General features: G+C 31.2%; 2 protein-coding genes across 2 annotated transcripts in view; both read left to right on the top strand.

Annotated features, from left to right (window-relative positions):
- The first annotated feature begins 1,976 nt into the window (after positions 1-1,976).
- On the top strand, positions 1,977-10,436 carry LOC123692770 (carboxypeptidase N subunit 2-like). Its single transcript, XM_045637558.1, has 8 exons — positions 1,977-2,081; positions 3,919-4,074; positions 6,280-6,430; positions 7,418-7,561; positions 7,881-8,337; positions 9,298-9,557; positions 9,837-9,962; positions 10,179-10,436. The coding sequence occupies exons 1-8, from the start codon at positions 2,033-2,035 to the stop codon at positions 10,420-10,422; spliced, it is 1,587 nt and encodes a 528-aa protein (XP_045493514.1). The 5' UTR covers positions 1,977-2,032; the 3' UTR covers positions 10,423-10,436.
- A 2,583-nt stretch (positions 10,437-13,019) lies between these two features.
- The window catches only part of LOC123692650, a 30,054-nt gene continuing 20,032 nt past the window's right edge, over positions 13,020-23,041 (top strand). The window contains exons 1-5 of the mRNA XM_045637420.1: positions 13,020-13,215; positions 14,026-14,130; positions 14,652-14,836; positions 14,960-15,268; positions 15,721-15,928. Of these exons, the coding sequence (XP_045493376.1) occupies positions 13,149-13,215; positions 14,026-14,130; positions 14,652-14,836; positions 14,960-15,268; positions 15,721-15,928 (874 nt within the window). The 5' untranslated portion in view covers positions 13,020-13,148. The remainder of the gene's footprint in view (positions 13,216-14,025; positions 14,131-14,651; positions 14,837-14,959; positions 15,269-15,720; positions 15,929-23,041) is intronic.

The raw sequence follows: 23,041 nt of genomic DNA, 5'->3' as shown, positions 1-23,041 counted from the left end.
AAAAAGTCAAAGGCGAGATGTAACAATGAAATTAGAATATATTTCCTTACTTTTACGACCCACTGCTTACTAGACCCGACTCGATTCAAAATGTTGTTTCAATTTTTATTGTTATTACTTGACAACATCCAATCTTTGAACATATATATTTTGCCAATCTATATACATAAAAATGAAACCCGTTTTCTTTGGTCACGCCATCAAGCGTGAACGGGTGGACCGATTTCGATAATTCTTTTTTTTTATTATATCAGCTCTTGAAGTACAAGGATGTTCTTATGTAGAGAAAACGTTTTTTATATTTATCAAGACATATTTTGAGTCCCCATCAACTCCTTGATTGATGAAATCACCTCAGCTTAAGATATTTTTTTTCATATTCTTCCTAACTACAATAATCTAATGCGGAGAAAACGTTGTTACATAGAATGTTTTAATATTATATGGTCATGATTACAATAAGGTTATTTATATCCATCGTAACGTGGCGCAATTTCCAATTATATAGATTTTTGATAATATCCTGTCAACAATAAAGGTTTAATTATAACAATAGAGATTACATAACGGGATAAGCGGAAACTTTGCCTAATCTGACCTTTGTAATTAATCGCTTCCATATTGTTTGTTAACTTGTTAATACAAGTACCTACCTACGGACAAATCGTCGAGACGAAACGTCGTAATTAAATCGTATTATTCTATTCTATTATAGACACAGCATAGACACAGATATTATTAAAAGAAATATAAAAGAAAGAAGAAAATAAAAACCAAAAAACTGCATGTGCAGTTAAGTAGGTAGGTACTGCATTATTTTATAGAAATATTTGATTTGATTGAACAAGAAATCAAATTTCAATAGACAAACTCCTGAACAGTTTTGAAATCTAAAAATGATTTCCTTTCAGCGCTCAAAACATAAGGTAATAAAGCATGTTAAGTTAAATCTCTGGATTACATGAATATACTCACCTTGACAGTTGGGATATAAATTCAATATCCCCGAAACATACAATTTATTGGAAACTTTCCGAAAGTAGAAATGAGAGCTTTGTGATAGCGTTTCTCGAAATCTTTATGAATAATGTTTCGTATTTATCGGAGAAGCTTCTAATATCACCTGCGATTATATCTTATATCTGAGCAGTATATCATAGACATTCATAGTTTGTGAATATTATATTGGGGAAAGCTAAGATTTTGTAGCCGTATTTATCTTTCTGAATTAAAGATGTAGAATTCGGTTAGCAGTACATAGTCGAAAACAAATATAAAAGCGTTTTAATACCTATGTACCTATTTATTCTTAAATGTTTAATTTTGTAATCGACATAGACATTTTACAAGATATTTAAGAAAAGGTTTGTATTAGCGATTTGTTCTTGTATAAGATATTTAAATAGATTCCTATCGAAACCTCTACAAGCGGACACAATCAATTCAGTTAACTGGTTAATTATACAATTGTAATAAAATCGTGGACGGGACTAAACAAAAGGCAAACAATGCACACATATTTATTTGTTTTGTCCTCCAAAAATATGAATGGTTTATTCGAGCGATAAAACTAAATACAGAGACCACGGAATACAACCCGTATGCAAAATCGATAATCCTATTCGTATTGTAAAAATATTATTTCAATATATTTGCACCACTTTTAAACGATGAGATCATGACTATACACAAATTTTGCGACATCATCTAAGCATTCACGTGAAAAATTTGCAATTTGCAATAATTCAAAGGCATTTGAGTGTGAAATAATTTTGAAAAAAAAAGAAAGTTCGGAGAGGAAATTTTGAGCAAGAAAACCAACTTTTAAAGATACATTGGTGCAGTCATAACATTCCGAAAATCATTTTATTGCGTGGTTATTTTTAGATATTCTATTATTGTGTATTGTCACAATATTGTATTGCATGTGTCTCATTCAGAAAAGCAATTTAAACTAAACATAGTATACAGTAGTATCTCGCGGTCAGACTTGTTGTTGTGTAAGGACAGATGTAATTTTCTGAAAAGTAACATGAAAATTTCAAGGTTATTCATAACATTACAAATTCTCGCTTTATTGGGTACGTATTTTACGTTCATATATCGTAAATATTTAAGAGGGTCTTTTTTAAGAGTGTAAGAACCGTTTGGTGTAAAATTAGCAATCTAAGAATATACGGTGCAGATAATGTTAAATACTTAATAGTAATGGTGAATAATTAATTAAAGGCTTTTACAAACTCAATAGGTATATTTTAAAACTTGTGGTTTGTGCGTACCTACTCAGTACCATGTAAATGTATACGAAATACTATCTACTATATTTTATGATTTAGAATTACTAATTCCTTTGAAACTCTGGTAAAGAGCTTTGAGATCAATGAGATAGTGTTTTGTAAATTTTCAAAGTTGTTTTATCAAAATAATTTTAGTGCTTATGAATAAAACGTTTAAAGAGAGCACAATTTAGATTATTATTTCTAATTTAATTAAAACATAATATACCTATTTAATAATCCGAAGTAAAACTTTATAATATTCGATATAAATATCCAAAAATAAGAGACTCAAAATGCACACATAATTACCTCGTGAAACATAGGTGTTATGTCTTAACTTCTATTATTTGTTAGTCTGTTAGATTAGCCGTGTAAAGAGAAAAGATGTATTTAGTATTTTGTTGTAACGTTTCCACTTAAAGCAGTGAAAAGCTTCGTTTAAGACCAATTAGAAACGAAACGGCATAGTAACAAAAGAAAGCAATTATCTGAGTCACAATCTTCTATTGTCCGTAGCACATTACTTTTTGACTAATAAGGTACAAGCTCGTTTTCTGATCCTTTTCATTAAACGGTTTTCTATATTAATTATAAAAAAGTATAGAAGTTATGAGTATCTCGCGTTATCAATCATGTTAAAGAATGGACCCATTTAACTGATAATCCATCAATCAACTTTACGTAATATAATAAGGAATGCATGCTAATGAATATTTATTAAATTCTTCCATACTTAGAGAGAAATACATATAAAGCCGGATATCCACTAATTTCCTAGAAATCCTAGCTATTTTTTTTTGTATTGTTTATTCAGGGATTTTTGTCCAAAAGGACGATGACAATCCATAGCTTAATATATTTTATACCATAATACAAATTAAAGTAATGGATTTGCTTTCACTAAAACTTACTGCTGTAGGTACTCTTTCCAGAATTCAGCATTTTTATATTTAAAGCGTAATCTCTACAGATAACTTCCCGTTCTCACAGTTGCTCTTTTTGGAATTTCGCTTAAGTTATGAATTTCAAGCTACAGAAGTTTATTCTGTAAGGCTTTGAGGTTCAAAAGATGTAATATATATAATACTATTAAGTATTATATACACTGTAATATTATTACTGGGAGGAAGAGAAATGTAATACGATTTTTTCTCTTTTAAAACGAAAAAGTAATATTATATTGTGATTTGTCCCTCTATTCAATATTTCGACATAATATTTCTTATACCAGAAATAAGTGATTATTAATATTATGAATGCTGTCGTGCGTACCAACCGAAATCGTTTCGGGAATATTTCACAAAATTAATTGTTAATATACATTTATTAGGATATCATTAAATATACGTTCGTGAAATTGACATTTACTTTGTTATAAATCAGGATATGAGCTCCAAATTAGAAAATTATCTAAATATAGAACCGTACCTGACGCGACCTTTGAAATAAATTCACACACTAATTGAACCATCAGAACATCAATTACCTTAAATTCTACCTCTATTGTAATTCTAGGTATTTTGACAGTTTATTTCGACTATGCTAACGATATCTTGAAATTGAATAATCCCCTTTTGCAAGCAAAGCAAAATTCCATTCGATCTTACAAAAGCGGAGATAAAACAAATCGTTCAATCAGTGTTGCAGATAGAGGCACAATGCTCCCTCACTCCCTGTGAGGTACTCCAAATATTAACGAGGAAAACTAAACCTGGAGACGCGGGAAATGAAGCTTGTGCCGAAGACTTGAAGTGGCGGCAATTGGATCGACGTCTGCGAGCTATTGAACAACCTGGTTAGTTATTTATCTTAATAAGTTCTTTGTGATATTGTAGCTTGACATAGAATTCCAGTACAAACTAAGGGGCAGTAAACTGTACTATCCATGTGATCTTATTCTCTTTAAACTTATTTAGGTAATTTGAACCTTTAACTTATAATTAGATAATTAATAGATTACCCAGCCAACGATTAATACATTACTCTGCCAGCGAGTATCTTTATTCTTTATACCTAAAACTTCTACCGCCCAAATTTTGCCTGGTGCGTAATTTAAAAGTTAAATGAAGTGAATGCATTAGAGCATGTTAAGCAGTCCCGTATAATCCAACGTGGAATTGGAAATCAGCTAATTAATCACAAGTCACAATCACAGCCATCATTACGTGGCGGAAGTTTGAACTCGGCGTAATAAAACAACTTTTCAACCATATACGTCTGTTATGTCAATATAATATCATGCATGTAAATATATTATCATGCTGCTTCCCAGAAATGTATATTTGAGGGAATAAGAGATTCTCTACAGCTGCCTCTTTATTTGTTTTTGAAGCTTTACAATAATTTGCAGATTGTATGGTATTGACTTTACGGATGCAGCTTTTTCACATCATTTATTAATCTGGATCCTCTTCATGAAGTAGATATATTGATAACGATGCTATCTTATAATTGGAAAGATATTTACTCATAATTATTACGAATTTAATCCAGCATTGAAAATATTTGTAACAAATACAATCTCATTTCTATTTCATACATATTACAGTGTTTAGTCGGCGCCAAAACCAATAACGCCGTTTTATATTGTGAAGTAATATTGTGTTAATGCCAAATTGCCGAAACTAATGTTTAAATTACACGGATATGATATATTTCTTCAAGTTTAACATAGATAAAATTATAAAATAAAGGTTTAATTTATATACAAATAGATTTTAAACACAATTTATTCTGAAATAATTTAACCGAACCAAGCTCATTGTATTCAAAACGTCGAGATAAATGGATCGCGTTCTAAAGGGTTTCTATCTATCGCTAAATAAGATGCTGAGATACTTAAATAATAACCGCGTAGATAAAAACAATAAATTTATAATTAGATAATAGTTAAGGCGGGTAAATACAGAAACCAGCGAAGGCGATAACTTTGAAACTTTGTTACTGTGTTTGTGTTTATCTTGACGCTATCCATGTACCATAGTAATAAATCATTTAACTGCAACTCATGGGATTTAACCATGATTTAAGACTCCATGTTATGTCAGAGATTAGCAAACTTTGACAATAGGACATTAAAATAAAGATAGTAATTAATATGTGTACTCTTGTTAGGAGTTTGATTGATAAAACAAATACGATTACTAGAAAAATCGCATAAGTATACAAAGTATATTAGGATAAATACGATCAATATAAAATAACGTTTGACCGTAGCTTTGTAAAGTTACATACGTTTAATAGTTTGTCATTTTATAAGGTCATAATATATAGCAATAGTTCAAGTTCGTTTACAAAAAATGTGTTACCATGAAAAGGCACATTCCCCAAGAATAGTTGGCAGAATAATTTTCATAACTAGCGTGGCTCTAAGTAAAACTTCATTTTAATGTCGCCAAGTAATATATCGACCTTCTACTAGGAATTCCGATAAGGGTTCATACATTACTGAGGAATGCTGGCACTTCTCTGACTGACATAAAAGAAAATAAATTAGTATGTAATAAATGTATACGTTTTATGTTGTGGGTGTAATTAAGTTTGGATGACGAACAAAGATGTATTTAGTTCATATTATGAAACACGTATTAGTCAAATACAGGTCTATGAATATAAAATACAATAATTATTATTATGTATAAAATCAGATGCCTCAAATTTGACCATACACCTTTCTACACGATTAAAGTTGCCATTTTACGCGTAATGCTAATATGACAATCTTCCTGTTTTGATAGTACAAGACAAAGGTTTAAGATAAGAAATATTTTGCGCGCTTGTTGCAATGTAATGATTGTTTATTATTTATAACGGTAACCACCTTTTTACTGTTCTGTGCCACCAAGGCATCGCAAAGGCATACCAGTAAAAACTGTATCATTACATTGACGTTCCGCTCTTTCTAAGATCACAACTTCTAACGCTGTATCCCTATTAAGACAACAGATGCCAACATATTCCCTTTATTTTTATTAACATTTGTTATCGCTTTCACTTGCAGCGTGGACAATAAGCTTATCACAATCTCGGTGGCGTCAATGCTCGAAAAGTGTTTGCAGATGTGACGCTTCCCATCGATCTCTGAACTGCTGGCGATCAGGACTTACTTCCTTGAATGCGGATCTCGTTGTTCCTGTGGATATTTATACTATGTTGGTTATACTTTTACTACTACTACCTATGCATTTAGACATACTGCCTATAGTTACAGTTCAAATTCTTGATTCGTGAAATACATGATATATAATCACATCATTAAGCGTTGTACAATGTACAGTCTGTACATTTGTTAATAAGAATTATTGTTTCTTTATAGCGGTATTCCTACAGAATTTTAGTTTATTTTATTTACTGAATGACAAAGAATTATTATTAGAAATAATGGCCCTAAAATTATTATAAATAATTCCCATTCACACTAAAAATCTTAGCTTGTAAATGTATTCGTTTGTTAAGAATATAGTAACGAAATAATTAATTAGTTACTTTCAGTCTCTTTGTATAATAGCGATCTTTTCGTTTTTCTTCATTTAATTAATTACTTTCAACCCACATTCACTATCTGGACCTTAAGAGCTATTGGATTTGCTGTATCGCGATGGTCAATTAGGCTATCGTACTTCTATTTGTTTAGGATTGCTATTTCGTAGAATCAATTGAACAAGATGGAATCGGATAGCTCCCATTTTATAACTCAAATAAAGTTGTACGTACCTTTTACAATATACATCATTTATATTAGTAGACAGTTTCGCTTATTGAATTATAGATGAAAACAGATACACATTATTTATAGATTTTGTCTTTATTGACGACTTCAATATTCATATTGATTGAATACAAGAGGTTCAATCGAGAAAATGTGAGTTATGAAACAAAAATAAGAGAGCCTTTGTAACATGGACTAAGCTATAACTACCTACTACGTAAACTTATACCTATTACGAAATGTGATTGATTTCTTCTGATGAAATTTTTGCTTCTTGCCTAAGCAGATTTGCGTGAAAAGGCGAGAAAAAAGTCAAGTGTCTATATTATCAAATACTATTTTTATTAATTCAACAAATTTTATCATAGAAAAGATACGAAATCTGAATTTTAATCTGAAATTATAAATCTGCTTCTCTATACGTTTTCAGCGATCTAGGAACAAATAAATTACGAACGTTACACAAGTCAAGCTTCAAAGGAATGCGATCGCTGACAGAGCTGGATATGTTTGACAATCATGTGGAATACCTGCCTTCTGGAATCTTCGATTCACTTATCAATTTGAGGATTTTGTGAGTATGGTGCAAATTTCTTATGTTGATTTTTATTGTCTTCTGTTTCTAATAATAATGAGATTGGGATTTATTTATTTACAAATCACGATTGGTACCTATATTCAACTGATCACTAGAAGTAAAACTTTTTCGTGTTTTATTTTAAATAATTATTTCCAACTTTACTGAAAATAATTAAAATGGATTTTTCCTTTTTATATCACCTATTCATTTCTAGCATCCAAAAAGGTAAAAGTTGAATATTTTCATTAATAAATGTAACGCTAAATCCCTTAATAAAAAAGATAGAAAATTACTGATTATATTTTCTTTGCAGGCGTTTACAACGAAATTACCTCGAAGAGATTGACAGTGAGGCTTTCCGATATACAAAAAAGCTCTTTCACGTTGATTTATCAAACAATTTTTTGTACACGCTACCAGAGCGATTATTTGCCAACAATACATACTTAGAAACTGTTGATATATCGAATAATCAAATTGTTTACGTACCATCAGACACGTTCCTCGGATTACGTTCCCTATTAATTCTCGATTTATCGAATAACAAAATACAACAAATACAGAATGGAACTTTCCATTTGATTAATTTGCAAATATTGAAATTGTCAAACAACCAGATAAGTAACATCACAGACACAGCCTTCGAAAGCCTTTTGTCATTGGAAACCCTGTTAATGGACAAAAATGACTTACGAATTATACCGACAAATTTGTTCTGTAATCTCTTCTGTTTGACGTTTTTGGATCTGTCGAACAATAATTTAATGAGCGTAAGTAAATTTATATTCATGAATTTGCGAAATATGTATTTGATTTATACCAGGCCAATAGATATTTTTTTATTTTGCTATGGTAATGCTTTCATTATGAAACAATAGAGTGCCTAGTTAACATTTTTAATAAGAGCTTTATTTTGACCCTTTTCCTGAAAGATAAATTCTGTTCAACTTTACAATATGTACCGTCATTCGTTTTAATTTGTAGAAAGATAATGTAGACCAAACGCCGAGATAGTCGAAATTAAATGCATAAATTTCTTTTTTCTGGCGTAAATAGATAAGGGTCGCTTACGTGAGGGTCCTATCCTCTCCGTTTTATTAGACACTTATTTAATTTATCACGTTTTATTTAAAGAAATCATTAAAATATAAATCGGCTTATAAAGAAATATCACTATAATAAATTGTAATCGTTACCTACAAATTAAACTCGAAACCTTTTCCGCGGCATTGCCGTGTCTAATTTATAATATCGATTACATAAGCGATAGGTCAGTGCCAACTTTTAAAGAAAAAGGCCAGTAACTAGCAACGAGCAAGGAGAAAATCCAATCTACTTTACCAACTAACCAAGTATTGGTATTGAATCCAGAAGGAAATTACTAGTGAACACTATGCGCTTTTGCTTTTCTTCTATATAATTTATTTAAAGAAAGTTTGTTTATTTTAATACAACTTAAAAAAAATGTTGTGTAGTTTTATGAAACCACGGTAAAAGTGAAACTTTTTTTCACACTATAGACATTTAACTAAAAATTATCGTATTTGTACGATAATTATCGTACGTATCGTGCGTCACGCGACATGCGCTACACAGACCAAAAAGTTTAAGACGATGTAATAAAAGTTTCACTTTAAAAGAAAGATCCCACTGCGTATTATGTTTAACATTTGACGTACTCAGCTAAGTACTTAAATGTAGTCTTGAATGGGACTTGTTTCTTTTTTCAGTTGACTGGTCTTGAATTCAGGCATCTAAGATCGTTGAGATTTTTAAATTTAAAAGAGAACCTTCTACAAGAGCTGCCAGACGACGCATTTGTGAATTGTTCCAGCCTCGAAAAACTCGATTTGTCTAAAAATAAGTTGAAATTCCTGAACGTCACCACTTTCCGGGGATTGGAAAATTTAACTTCATTGATTTTATCCGATAATCAGATTTACGAGGTTCATTTCAAAACATTTGCAACATTTAAAAATCTTACAACGTTGTAAGTCACATTTATGCTGCATTATATATTTAATTAGGCAGAGTGATTCATTTAAATTTATTATAACGGACATATCTCCCATTCATTACGATAAAAAAGGTAAAAAACCGTTTCATAACTCAATTTTTGTAATTAATACGCTTTTCATGAAATGTATTTCACATCAACACAATATGAATCCGAAAATGCTTTCGTATAAAACAACGACCAAACAAAGTTTTAATTGGGGTTTCTAACTCATTTTTATTTGATGAAATGCTTTATTCCGTATGTTGACAGATACTTGGACAACAACATGTTCCCCTCGCTGCCGTCGCGAACTCTCGACTACATGCCGAAACTCGCTAATGTCAAATTGTCGAACAACCCTTGGCATTGCGATTGTCATGCTCTTTATATTTCAGCGTATGTAAATATTTACTAACTTTTGTCCCTTGATGTTTGGGAGTCTTTTGTGCAAGTTTAAAAATCGTTTGCTGAATGTTCAGAAATTGTATGAAGCATAATTTCGCGCCATGTACTTGAAGCTTTATAACGACTTAATAAGGAAAATTACTTGTTATTTTTATTCTATTTTAAGAAAATCATCTATTTCAATTTAAGTATGGTTTTATTTTTCAGGTGGGTGCGCTTAAATGAAATGAAAATCTGGGATTATTCACCCACTTGCGTATCGCCTTGGTATTTGGAGGGCCATTTTTTGAAGAAATTAAAATTTCCGGAACTTTGTACGGGGCAATGGGCCAGCATGGTCAATTTGTCGCCTCGTTTACCAATGCAACAGCTTTTAGCCCTTAATGTCACTGTTAACAGAAAACCCCAAGAAAGTATGGAAGAAATACACGATATGGATAATTGGCAATAAATCAAAAATCTATACATTGATTGTCTTTTTATATAAATCAGTTACTATATTCTCCAGTAGAAAGGCGAAGATATCATAGACGAATATTACTTATTATTAAGGTTTCATCTAATAGTCCTCCAATCTTCTATCGAAGTCTTAGTCAATTGTGGCTTCTAATTCATAGGATTACAAAAAATGTATCATAATAATGCTATTCCTATTCCACAATAAGAACCCTACTACTAATAATTAATCACTGTCATTTTGGCAATCTGTCCCCGTTTAGAATATCCACCAATGTGACCTTTACTAACTTTAAAGTCAACAATCCCAGTAACAATATAATATGTTTTAGATTAATAGGTAGGTACAGTAAGTCTGTAATTATTTAAGGGTCAATATTCAAAAATACCTAAAGAGAATTTGGCTGTTTTTATTTTATATTATCTCTGCTGATTATTAGGAATGAAAATGTATATAGATACTAATTAATAAATTGAAAATATGTAGCCAACCTAAGTAAATAGGTTTAGGATTTATATAAAATGATATTATATAAATAGTTAAAGTGTACTATATCACCGTACACCACGCTTACCACCAATATATTATTATACCTACACTTAGATAGGTACCTACACAAGATTCAGTTCGTTCGACAAGGAGATGCTGTGGGTAATAAAATAAGGCTTGTAACAATCTATCTCTGTTGGATGCTAGGTTTTAGTTTTGTATGTTATGTTTTTGTACGAAAAATATTGAGATTAATATCCAAAGCTTACAGTGTATACACACTACTCATAGTTAAAACGGTAGGTACAGGATCATAAACCCCAATCCTCCGGTTTTATGATTTTGCTTCATATAAACATACTTAAATTTTTACTTTCATTGCTTAAAATATGGAAAGGTCCTTAATATTTAATAACACATGTTCGCGTGTGACTTCTTATCTAGGTAAATGATACCTTAATGAGAAATATTAGATATTTCAAAGCCTTTAAATCAAACATCTTAATATATATAAATCTCGTGTCACAATGTTTGTCCTCAATGGACTCCTAAACCACTTAACCGATTATAATAAAATTCGCACACAATGTGCAGTTCGATCCAACTTGAGAGATAGTATAGTTTAAATCTCAAATCGTTTTAGAGAAAGCGGGCGAAGCCGCGGGCAGTAAGCTAGTAATATTATATACGAGAAGTCATAAAAGTAGGGTAGTGGGCAGTGGCAGTAACATACAGGCATTTACATATTATTTGTAATAGATGCACGTGTCTTCACTTTGGTACTGTTTAACCCTTGTTGAACCCATGACGATAGTTCTTATACAACAAACAAATTAGTTTATAGTAAATGAATTTAATCCCTATTTTCTACTGACTTCAGAAAAGACGAGGATCTTATTACGTTTTCATAGGTATCATCAAAAGTTTAGAATGATTACACCAATTTTCTTCATATTTTTCTTTTATAATACTTTGAAAATGTGAAAAATAAGGAAATATCTCCTACTTCCTTATTTTTAAAAGCTGAGAAAGCGAATTAATCATCCATAATAATATGTTGCTGGCAGAAATTATACATTATACAATGCTAATAAAAATATTATACTTATTAAAAAAGCCAAACCATCAACAGTCGTCATATTGCTCAAGCTGCTTAAGCTTTTCTTTAAAAATACTTAAAAATAAGGTAGCATTTACGGGGTCTCCAACAGCTGCGTTTTATTAAATTCCATTTAGGACTTAATGACAAAAAACTAAATAAAAACACTGCGGAGGTTGAGAGGTCACCGCCTTTCATAAAACCAATTATGAAACGTAATTTGAAGGATTTTAAATACAATGTTATCTCAAAATGATTTTCAGTGATGGCCCAAATGTAATTTCTACTGAAAGGGAATATAACATGAATTTATGTTTATTGAGGCCCGAGGGTCATCAGAGTATTAAGTCGTGTGTGTTAAGCCTTTGTGTACCTACTGAATTTAATAACACAAGTACAACATTTTTATTGAAATAGTTTATAGAATATACTCATTATAGATACATTCCTAATAATTAACCTTTCATTTTGGTACATAATATTATTATTCATACTAATGCATAATGCAGTAAGCTGCTTCAAATACTATTTAGTTTAATTGCAATTTGCAACAGAAAATTAGTAATTTATAAATTATCATACTAAAAGCTTATAGGTACAATAGTGTTCAGTGCTTTGATTTAAGATATAATTTGTTTTATTTCGCTGTGTAAATTTAAAGAATCTTTTATCTTGAAAAATTGATTAGTTCTTATCATTATTATCATCTTATTCACATTTGCTATGAATAAAATTAAAGGCGTCATACATTTTTATCCCCTCTTTAAAAATAAAAACAAACAATGATCGCCTTCTAGACCTATTAGCGCAGATAAATCCTTGTAAGAAAATACCTTACATAGTTTCTTAATACATTTTCTACGTTATTTGATATTTAATTGGAGTTATCGCATTACTTCCTCGCAAAGATAACAATCGATAGATTAGTAGGCAATGACCGTCATAATATATCGGTAGAAATGATAAAAATTACATATATTTAGTATTCCTTTATACTTTAACAAGTACTGGCGCATTTATCAAAAGTGATTTATTGAAATAATCGATAATAAGTGTACAAGTGGTGCTTAGGTACTGAATTGAGTGACGGTGTACATATTTGTGATGAAAGTCTTCAGAGCTAGACTCCAAAATGGTTCCAAAAACCTTCCTTTTAATATATTTGGCAACATCCCTACAGTTTGTTTATTTAAGCAGCGGTTAGTACTTTGGTCTATCTCAAACAAAACTAAGATGATATAACGTCGAACTGAACATGGAGTAGGCGTGCTGAGATATTTCCTACACGTGGTGTATCCATATAACAAATCCTAAATACACACTATATAAAGGATTATTCATTAGCTCCAGAAGCCTGCAATACGTTTGATCTTTACGTACCTACAATCGGTTGTCTTATCAATTAATGATACAATTACCTATGTATAATAAACAGTACGAAATCATTTATTGTACCTTCATGTGAACATTAATTCATATCATCAAAATTTACAAGAATTAGATCAAAGAAATAAACACATGTTTGTGTATACTTGTAATAGATATTTAGATAATCCCTAACTACAGACGATGATCTGCACGAAGCTGAAATATGAATATACCTTTATTTCCTTCACTACACTTAGGAATAATTAATAGTATATTATAAAGAAAGTTCTGCACGTAGACAGGTAATAAGTATTAGGACACAAGTTGTAATCGTGTAACAAACTTATCCACAATCAGTGCAGCCGTTTTTGCGTATTTGAGTAACAAAAATGCAAACAAACTAATACATTCATAAAATTAAACGGATGTATGGAAGTTCAGGTTTTATAAATATTATAATTTATAATCAGTTTTTATAATTTATAATGAATTAATTTACGTTTTAGATTTCCTTAATCGAATTCAACATATTCGAAGATGTGCTTTTGTTATTCGGGGCTAAAAAGAGTCCAACATTATTACCTGAAACTATAATTTATTAAAAGCTACGAATGAAATGTTTTGATTTTTTATTTTTGTAGGATGTCAAATTGAGGGTATCACTAACTGGTTGATACAAGTAGAACAAAGCGTCATAGATACTCAAATTGGCACATTTTTCGATAGAAGTACTACTAATATTCAAGGTAAGTTTTTAAATTCTATTCTATGAGTAAGTATAAGTATATAATTAAAATCATTTATAAAGCTATACATTTTCCAATGCTTTTGTTTCTTTAATCTACAGACAGGCAATGATAGATATGTAAAAGCATGTATCACAGTAATAATCATCAATCTTTATGACTTCATACATATATTTTATACTTTCATGTGAAGTTGTTGAAATTTGTAATTTTTATATGGCTTATTTTCAATCCTTGGTAAAACTTATTCACCAGGAGGGTTTCCATAGAGCAAGCAAAGCAGTTCGTGTGTGACGTAGCTATGTTTAGACTTCTTATTTCAAATGTTGATTTAAAAAATATTTATATTCGTATTATGGGCAACGTTGGGCGATTAGATGCAATCACAATAGTGTAGACTGTAGACGGCCTAAATGTCTATGATCGCCGTAATGGCGGCAAACATCGACGACCATTTGTTGGGCCAACGCTTTCGATTGTGAAGAGGGCCCATTACAATTAAATATATTTGTAATACATAGGTATAACTAACATTGCATACCGCGATGGCCTCAACCGGGGTCCCTATATCGATGTGGCGTATCGGGATTCACGTTTCATAGTTGGCACTAAAGATAATTTCAAAGACTATGAGGAATATGAAACCTCTCAGAGTATGGGGGTAACCGTCACCTTCAGTTGTACTGGAGGATCGTCATCAGTTTTGGTAAGTCTACGAATTTTTTATATTCTTTATATTGAGCCTTTTTCACATACCCACAATCTATGCTGTTAACAACCTAAAATTGCTGTTTTTTAAATAAGTAAATTAATTATACATTTGTTCCAGGTTATGATTATAAATATCATTGACACGAATAACAATGCTCCCAGATTCCTTCCATCGGACAATTACGAATTTTTCGTAATACCTCCACTGCCACCAGGCTTCACTGTAACTGGATGTGAAGATCTAATAATTGCTCGAGACATAGATCTCACAACACAAAGAGTCGACTTTACGATCGAGGACAATCCATACTTTGAAATATTTTATGATACATCTTCATCAGTTCCGAAAGAATTTAACGCGGTTCTGAGAGCAAAGATGTTGATACGAACGATACCGGAATCTCTTAATTTCAATATTACTGCAACGGTATGATATTAATAACAGTTTAAAAGTTTATTAAAAATTATTATATTGTATTATTAACTATGTATTTATATTTTTGCCAAATTATTCTATACTATAAAGATAGCTGTGTCCCTCGGTGTTACCCGCATTGCTTCGTTCTTATTGGTCATAGCGTGCTGATAATAGCTTTCCTAGATAAATGGGCTTTTAGCATTGAAATAATTCTTCTAATGGACCTTGTAAAATAAATGTACATGAAATTAGCGTGTTCAATCAAACAAACATATCTTTATACCCTGAGATAGAACATAGGCTACCTTTTATTGCGAAATATGTACCACGGGCGAAGCCGGGGCGGAACGCTAGTAAACTTTATAATATTAGTATGCATTGGCTTGTATATTAGCTCTATAATATTAGTATGCATTTGTTAACAAAATTCAAAATGAATTAATAATATTGTATGGATACAGGATGTTGATCAAACCGGCGATCCACCGCTAAGCCAAACAGCCACAGTTCGCATCACCGCAAATGAACAATTCCTATTGCCTGAAGAATTAATATTCTCGAGAACATTTTATATGATTAATTACACGCCTGAGCATACATTAATAAGCGAAGACAGAATTTATTTAAGACAAGGATATGATGATGAAGTGAAATTCTCTTTTGAAGGGCGTAAGTACGCTTTATCTGCTTTCTTTTATATTGCAGAAAGTTAAAATATTTTTTTACTGCGTTGAAAGGATGACCTATTTCTTCATTTTATATTCTCTAGAGTTTGTTTAAAATTTAAAGAAAAGCACACCTAAAACGTTTGATGTACATCATTTCTTTGTTTCTTTTGTTAAAAATAGAATGAATATATTAAACTTTTTAACTACCTTAATTATAGATGATAGTTTAATTATATTTATGAAGTGGATAAAGTTCAGATGCTATATTCTTTACAAAACATAAACGCTCATATACTAGGTTCCGCGCAGTTTCACCTACAGACTATCCCGTGGGCTAATACAAGTATTTCTTTAGGTTATTTATGTTATCCTGGTACGTTAGCTACATCACTGCAAAATATCATCAAAATCCGTTCAGTGATTTTCGCGTGAAAAGGTTTAAAGACATTTATTCCCATTAAGACATAAAGTCACTTACATGAGAAACTTAAATTTTAAACATAGGTATTTATAAAAAATATCATTCGTTAGATAAAAATTTAGAGTAAGTTACATACTATAAACATAAGTTTAGGTTAGGTACTCATTCATTGCATTCAAAGTTTGAGCGTGTGGTCTTCCAGGATGTGTTTCGCTAATTGTTTTTTGAATACAATGAATGAGTTTACACTTTTTAATTTGCTTGGCAATCCGTTATAGAAACGTGCTCCTTCGTATGTTGCCGTTCGCCTTCCATAATTCGTTCGGATCTTCGGGAGGGCAAGATAGCTAGCTCGTCTATTAGGATAGTGGCGATTTGATGTTGAGAATATTATATTTGTATTTATGTTTTTATGTAGCGCTTTGTGGATGAACATACACGTATTATAAAAGTATAATTGTTTTAAATTCATTATTTTAGTATCGTCGTAGATTTTATTTGTAGAAGTTAAAAAAGGATATTTAAAAATGGTTTTAATAATTTTATTTTGTAAAATTTGTAGTGGCGCTAATTTATTTTTGTAAGCGCTACCCCATACTTCTATTAAATACATTAGGTGAGGTTTGACTAACGTGTTGTAGATGGTGTGGCGTAATTTATGAGGAATGCAAGAAGTGATATTACGCAGAGATCTAAGAAGTGCTGATAATTTATTTTTTAGGTGGTCGATGTGATAATTCCATTTTAGAGAGCTGTCGATTCGCAAACCTAGGTATTTCTCGTGGGTTTTATGTTCTAATACAACACCATTAATTTTAAGTGGAGCGTGTGGTGGAATAATTTTGTTCTGAGCTTTGAATTTAATATAACACGTTTTAGATATATTTATTGTTAGTAGATTGTATTGAAACCATTTATTTAATTTATTTAAATCATTTTGTGCTTGCTTTATCATGTCATGTATAGAGGGACCAAAATAAAACAGACAGGTGTCATCCGCATAAAGTGTTAGATGACCATTTAGTTTTAAATCTTGTAAATTATTAATATAAATTAAAAAAAGCAATGGGCCTAAAATCGAACCTTGTGGTATGCCACACGTAATTGGTAAGGGAATGCTATTGTAGTTATCTATTTTAACGATTTGTGATCGATTTTTTAAATATGATTTCAGCATGTCTAGTGCTTTACCAGTAATGTTAATGGATGCTAATTTCTTTATTAAAAGTTCGTGAGAAACGGTATCGAAGGCCTTTTGTAGGTCAATAAATACTCCCAAAACTAAATTTTTTGCGTCAATGTTCTGTTTTATTTTAGTAGTCAGGTCTATAGTCGCTGACAGAGTGTTACTTTTTGGCTTAAAACCGTATTGACGCACTGAAATAAAATTAAATGAGTCTAAATATTTTTCTAATCTCGTGTGTAAAATTTTCTCTAATATTTTTGACAACACTGGCAACACCGAAATTGGCCTATAGTTACCAGGTTCAAATTTTGAACCACTCTTATAGATAGGAGTTACCTTCGCTATTTTCAACGAATCCGGAAAACGTCCTTGACTTATAGCTTGGTTGAAACAATCGCTTAAGGTATGATTTAATTTTTCTTTAATGCATTTAATTGCTTTTGTGGTAATACCATCAAGACCTGTACTACAGTTTGAATTAAGGTTATTTATAATTTTTAAAATTTCATTAGGTGTACAGGGATCAAAAGTGGATAATTCGTACTTTTTTGATGGTGATTTAGGTAAGGTTGAGGAAGAGTTGGTTTGATATTGTAGGGGTATTAAATTTGCTAGACGAGATCCTATTGTAGAAAAATATTGATTAAATATCTGGCATATTTCATTTGGCTCGGTAATATATTCAGAATTTATAAGTAATTTAGTAGGTAAAGTACATTTTACAGTTTTGTTATTAGCTAATTTATTTACTAAAGTCCATAATTTCTTGGGTTTTTTTATATTCCTTGTAAATTCTTGGTAATAATAAGAATCTTTTGTGTCTTGAATAAATTTTTTTACCTTTATTTTTTGAGTGTTAAATTTTATTTGAAGGTTTTTATTTTTAGGGTTGTTTTTTAGTTGAGACCATAATAAATTTCTTTCGTTAATTTCTGTTAAAATTGCTTTGTTTATCCAGTCTTTTCGGGGCAGATTTAGAAATTTAGTTTTAGTAATCTTACTTTTATCTATAATAGATTTAATTTTATTTTCTAATATTGTATAATCTTTATTTATTTCAGTATCAACTATGGAGTCAGACAGGGATGATAATCTTTCGTAATTAATTGCTTTATATTGAGTTTTAACACTTTTTGGGGGTAAATATTTTTTTAATTCTACGTATATGTGCTTATGGTCGGAAATACATGAGTTTATTATTGCGAAATGAAAATTATCATTTTGAAGGTTCGTACTTACATGGTCAATGATAGATTTTTTTGAGGAGTCTCTTGTGCTGTATTTTTTAGTTAGTTTATTGAGTAATATATGTCCATTACACTTAAGAGTATATTTGTATAGTTTGGTATTTTTATCTTTTGTTAACAAGTCGATATTAAAATCTCCAAAAATAATAGCTCTGTGCCTTTGTTGTAATTGCGATTCATACATTTCAAGGAATTTTTGACAGTTAGTATAGCCCGGTTTATAGATAACGCCTACATCAATTTTACATCGTTCTAAACTTATCCATAAGTAATTGTTCCCTTCCTCGTATCGTGATTCAATAAGATTGTGTTTTAAATCGTTGTGGATGTATGCTGAGACTCCACCTCCTCTTGCGTCAGTCCGGTAGTTAAAATAATGTGTGTAATTATCAATATTTAATTCTGAAGCTTGCGCATCAGAATTTATCCAAGTTTCAGTAATTAGAATTACGTGGATAGGTTTTATTAATGAGCTCAGGATACATTTTACTTCATCTAGTTTACCTTTTTTTCTTATGCTTCGCGCATTGAAGTATATAAATCTAAGCCTGGATCGGGAGAGTTGCAAATTTTCATAGCTGTCTAGTATTTCGTAGGAGTTGATATTTTGGTTGTTTGTCTTTAAATTTATTTCTAGTTTTTTGACATAATTTTCTTTATAGTAGGCATTCCGTTAACGTATTTTATTGTGAGATCTGTTTCTCCTTCACCAATGCGACGGTTTAGTTCATCCTGTAAACTTTTAAGATATTTTTCCTGAGCTGGCGTTTGATCACTAAAAGCTTTAATATTGTTGGGTAGTTTATTTTTGTTACGTAGGATTATTTTAGCAGATTCAATTGTGTCATAGCAAACCTTTATTCTACGATTTTTCCCCGGTGAATACTTGCCAATTCTATATATCTTTACTGGCTTCGGTAGGTCTGAACTTATTAGCGAGGTAATTTTTAAAATTTCGTAGTTGTCTTTAGATATCCTCTCCTCTGAGTTATGATGAGATGTCGATTCTGGGAAACCAGCAAAAATTACATTTTTTTCGCGGCTTTTTCTGTCTCGTAGTTCCTTGATTAAGTGTTCATTTATATGTAGTTGATTTTTAGACGTAAAACCCGATGGATTGGATGACTGATTTATTGATTGAAGATTTAACTCCAGTGATTTTATTTTACTCTCACCCTGGTTGATCTGGGATTCTAATTGAGAAATAGTACTCTTCAATATGTTTTGTTCAGTAATTATCATACATGCTGATGACTTAATTTCATTGATTTGATTCGTATTTTGGCGAATTAAATTCAAGGATTGTTCGTTGGACGATTTAATTTCGGTAATTTGTGTTTTTACCTCAGAAATGTTTTCATGAATTTTGTTTATTATTTGTTCGTTTGAGCAAACATATTTTTCAAGTAATGTACTAATACGGCTCAACTCCGAGCGAATATCCTTCATATCATCACTACATCTGCAATCTTGTTCTAGCGGTTGTTTCCGTTTTCTGTAAGTGATTTGAGTATCAGTTGGCGTAGAACTCGTTGAAAACGAACTTAGCTTCGATAGATCGGGATGCGATCCACCGGCAGTACCCACTGCACCACTGCTGGTTAAACGTGTTGGCGATCTGCGTACACTCATATTTACTCCGCAATGGATAATTTGTGCACGAATATGAGTCGTTCTACGGTGCGTGCAGGACAAAAAATTGCAATTGTCTTGCTCCCGCTTGAAACGCTCGCTGTGTTTCGAACGTAAATTGAAATGATATAAATACCAAACACTAATTATGCAACTTGAATTCTTATTATCATGTAAATAATTATTAAAATCGCAAAGCACTTTATAGTAAAAAGTAATACACGTCTATTCTGATTCACTAACGAACGACGACTGAAAGGGAAACAAACATACTTACATCCATCCTCAAAAACTTTCGTTTATTATGCTGGTAGATAAGATAAGATAATATTTCTACTGAAATATTTATTTTGATAAGTTTTTCTAACCGCTTTGATGACTCAAGAAACAATGTAAATTGAATTGTAATATTGACATGATTTTAAAAGAGCAACTATGAAGTTTCTTGACGGTTCTTCTCCATAGATAGGTACCTACCCATTGAGATAATATTAATATGGAGACGATACCGCCTACATCACTTATGTTCCACTCAACATACGTCATGTGGCGTAACTGCACTCAGTCGCTTGCTTGCTCATTGGCGCGAACGTCACGCTCATTTTTTATTCGTTTTAAAGTGAAACGTATCAAATATGCCTACGTGTGTGTTACGATATTGCACAAATAATACAAAGAATACGGAAAAGTGCAAAGGAATAACTTTTCATCAGTAAGTAACTAGATAATAATTTTTAAAACTTAGTTAGAGCAAAATTTTTGGCGGGCGACATTTTGTCATAGATTAAAAATTTAAGATATGACATTGGGCATGAAATAAGTGTTGTTAGTAATATTTGCTGGCGTATATTTTTATAGTATAAAATAATAATTTTACATATTTAGAAAAGCATAGACTGGTTGTTAATTGAAAAAGGTGAAATCATGAAATATGAAAATCAATTACGCAATCACCAATTTTTTTTTGTTAATTGATTTTAATCAAGTTTTTAATTGATATTGTATAAGCGACTTGAACGTATAATTGAATTATTATTTATTTATCTGCACTAATATTATAAAGAGGAAAACTTTGTTTGTTTGTTTGATTGTAATTAATAGGCTCATAAACTACTGGACCGATTTTGATGAAAGGAGAATGCCCATTTTTGGTACTGGTTTTTCTCATGCATCAAGACAACAATACTATTAAAAAAAATCTCGGCAATTTAGAGGCCTTCTTACCATCGGAAAATATATTTTGAACAGGGAATGTTTTGTAAAATCTAATAAGACATGTAATTGTTTAGATCCGTTATTATAGATTTAGTGTCCATTACCAGTAATACCACGGTAACCAAGCGGTAACTTATTACATTTACTATGGTAAATAGCTAAATGTATTAATATCGATTATTGTTTTCATTGAATTACAAAAAAAATCAACACTCTTTAAGGTATTGTTTATACACTGTAGGTTGTTTTAACAAAGATAGTGATGTAAAATAATATAAATATGTATATATAAAAAAAAAATATTATTATGACATAGCTTGGTAGGTAACCAGTTATTTCTTATTTGTTTCTTTCTTCGAATAAGTAGTGAAAAAATGATTCAAACAACAACAACAACAACAACAACATGTAAACCGAATAAAAACTCAATTGGCATTTTTTAAGTATATATTTAGGTTTTCTTGAAATCCGTCCCGGAAGATTTCTGGTGCCTACCTACACTAGCCGATGAACAGATAGACTTTGTCTGAAAGCATAAGCTCTACGCATAGATTAAATATGTTAATCGAAAAATAACCTTTGGACGATAAAATGTTACTTAAATCACACATAAACCTAACTAAATCGGGGTTATTTAAGTTTTGAGGTTATTTCACATTTTTCTCAATATCTTGAAAACCCCTGTTTTTATCACAAAAAAATCAATTGGTAAAAATCTTTTGAATATCGAAGAACCCTCCAAAACCACTCTGGCATTGACGCAACACTGTACTGTGGTCCATACTTTCATGGGCATTCTCCTTTGGCACAGACAATCTTAAGACCCTGAGAAAGAACATAGGCTACTTTTTATTGCGAAATATGTGCCACGGGCGAAGCCGGGGTGGACCACTAGTTCAGAGATAAGTAATTAATATTTTTTCTATTCAAGGTTTCCATGTCTGGGCCGTGAAGAAAGGGAAAAATTATTTTTTTTCTAAAAAAGGCTCAATTTGTAAGGAATAAAACTTCCCGTAGCCCTGACTGTACCTAAAACACGAAAAAAATTAAATTATTCCATATGACGTCACTATTTACATCATCCTATATTATATGCCAGATATTGTTAGCCCCGCGTAGTAAAGTCAGTTTATACCTAAAATAAATATTAAGTAAGTACAAAGAAAATTTCAAGTCAACGTGCATGTAAGGAGTGGCACCCAATAAAATAGACAGAATGAAACAAAGTGTCGCCTCTATAGCGGTGAGTCAGTGACATCGTATAATCTATGACTGTCTAGCCGTCATTCGCGCGCCCCGCGCCGCCGCGCTTGGCGCACAGATTTTGTTCGTGGTGTCTGCTCCATAATAATATTATCTCAATGTACCTACCTACTGTTTTCCGAATCGGTGGTTATAAATGTTAAAAATATG

Source organism: Colias croceus, chromosome 6, assembly GCF_905220415.1.
Source record: "Colias croceus chromosome 6, ilColCroc2.1".
NCBI lineage: Eukaryota > Metazoa > Arthropoda > Insecta > Lepidoptera > Pieridae > Colias > Colias croceus.
The sequence above is the reverse complement of the archived record's forward strand: the minus strand, read 5'-3'. Positions and strand labels throughout refer to the sequence as shown.

What these genes read in the sequence shown, in the direction of transcription:
- LOC123692770 (XM_045637558.1), top strand. Translation starts at nt 2,033, where the DNA reads ATGAAAATTTCAAGGTTATTCATAACATTACAAATTCTCGCTTTATTG. An exon ending in GCGAGCTATTGAACAACCTG is followed by an intron (nt 4,075 to 6,279) that starts GTTAGTTATTTA and finishes TTTCACTTGCAG; the next exon opens with CGTGGACAATAAGCTTATCA. An exon ending in CTTATCAATTTGAGGATTTT is followed by an intron (nt 7,562 to 7,880) that starts GTGAGTATGGTG and finishes TTTTCTTTGCAG; the next exon opens with GCGTTTACAACGAAATTACC.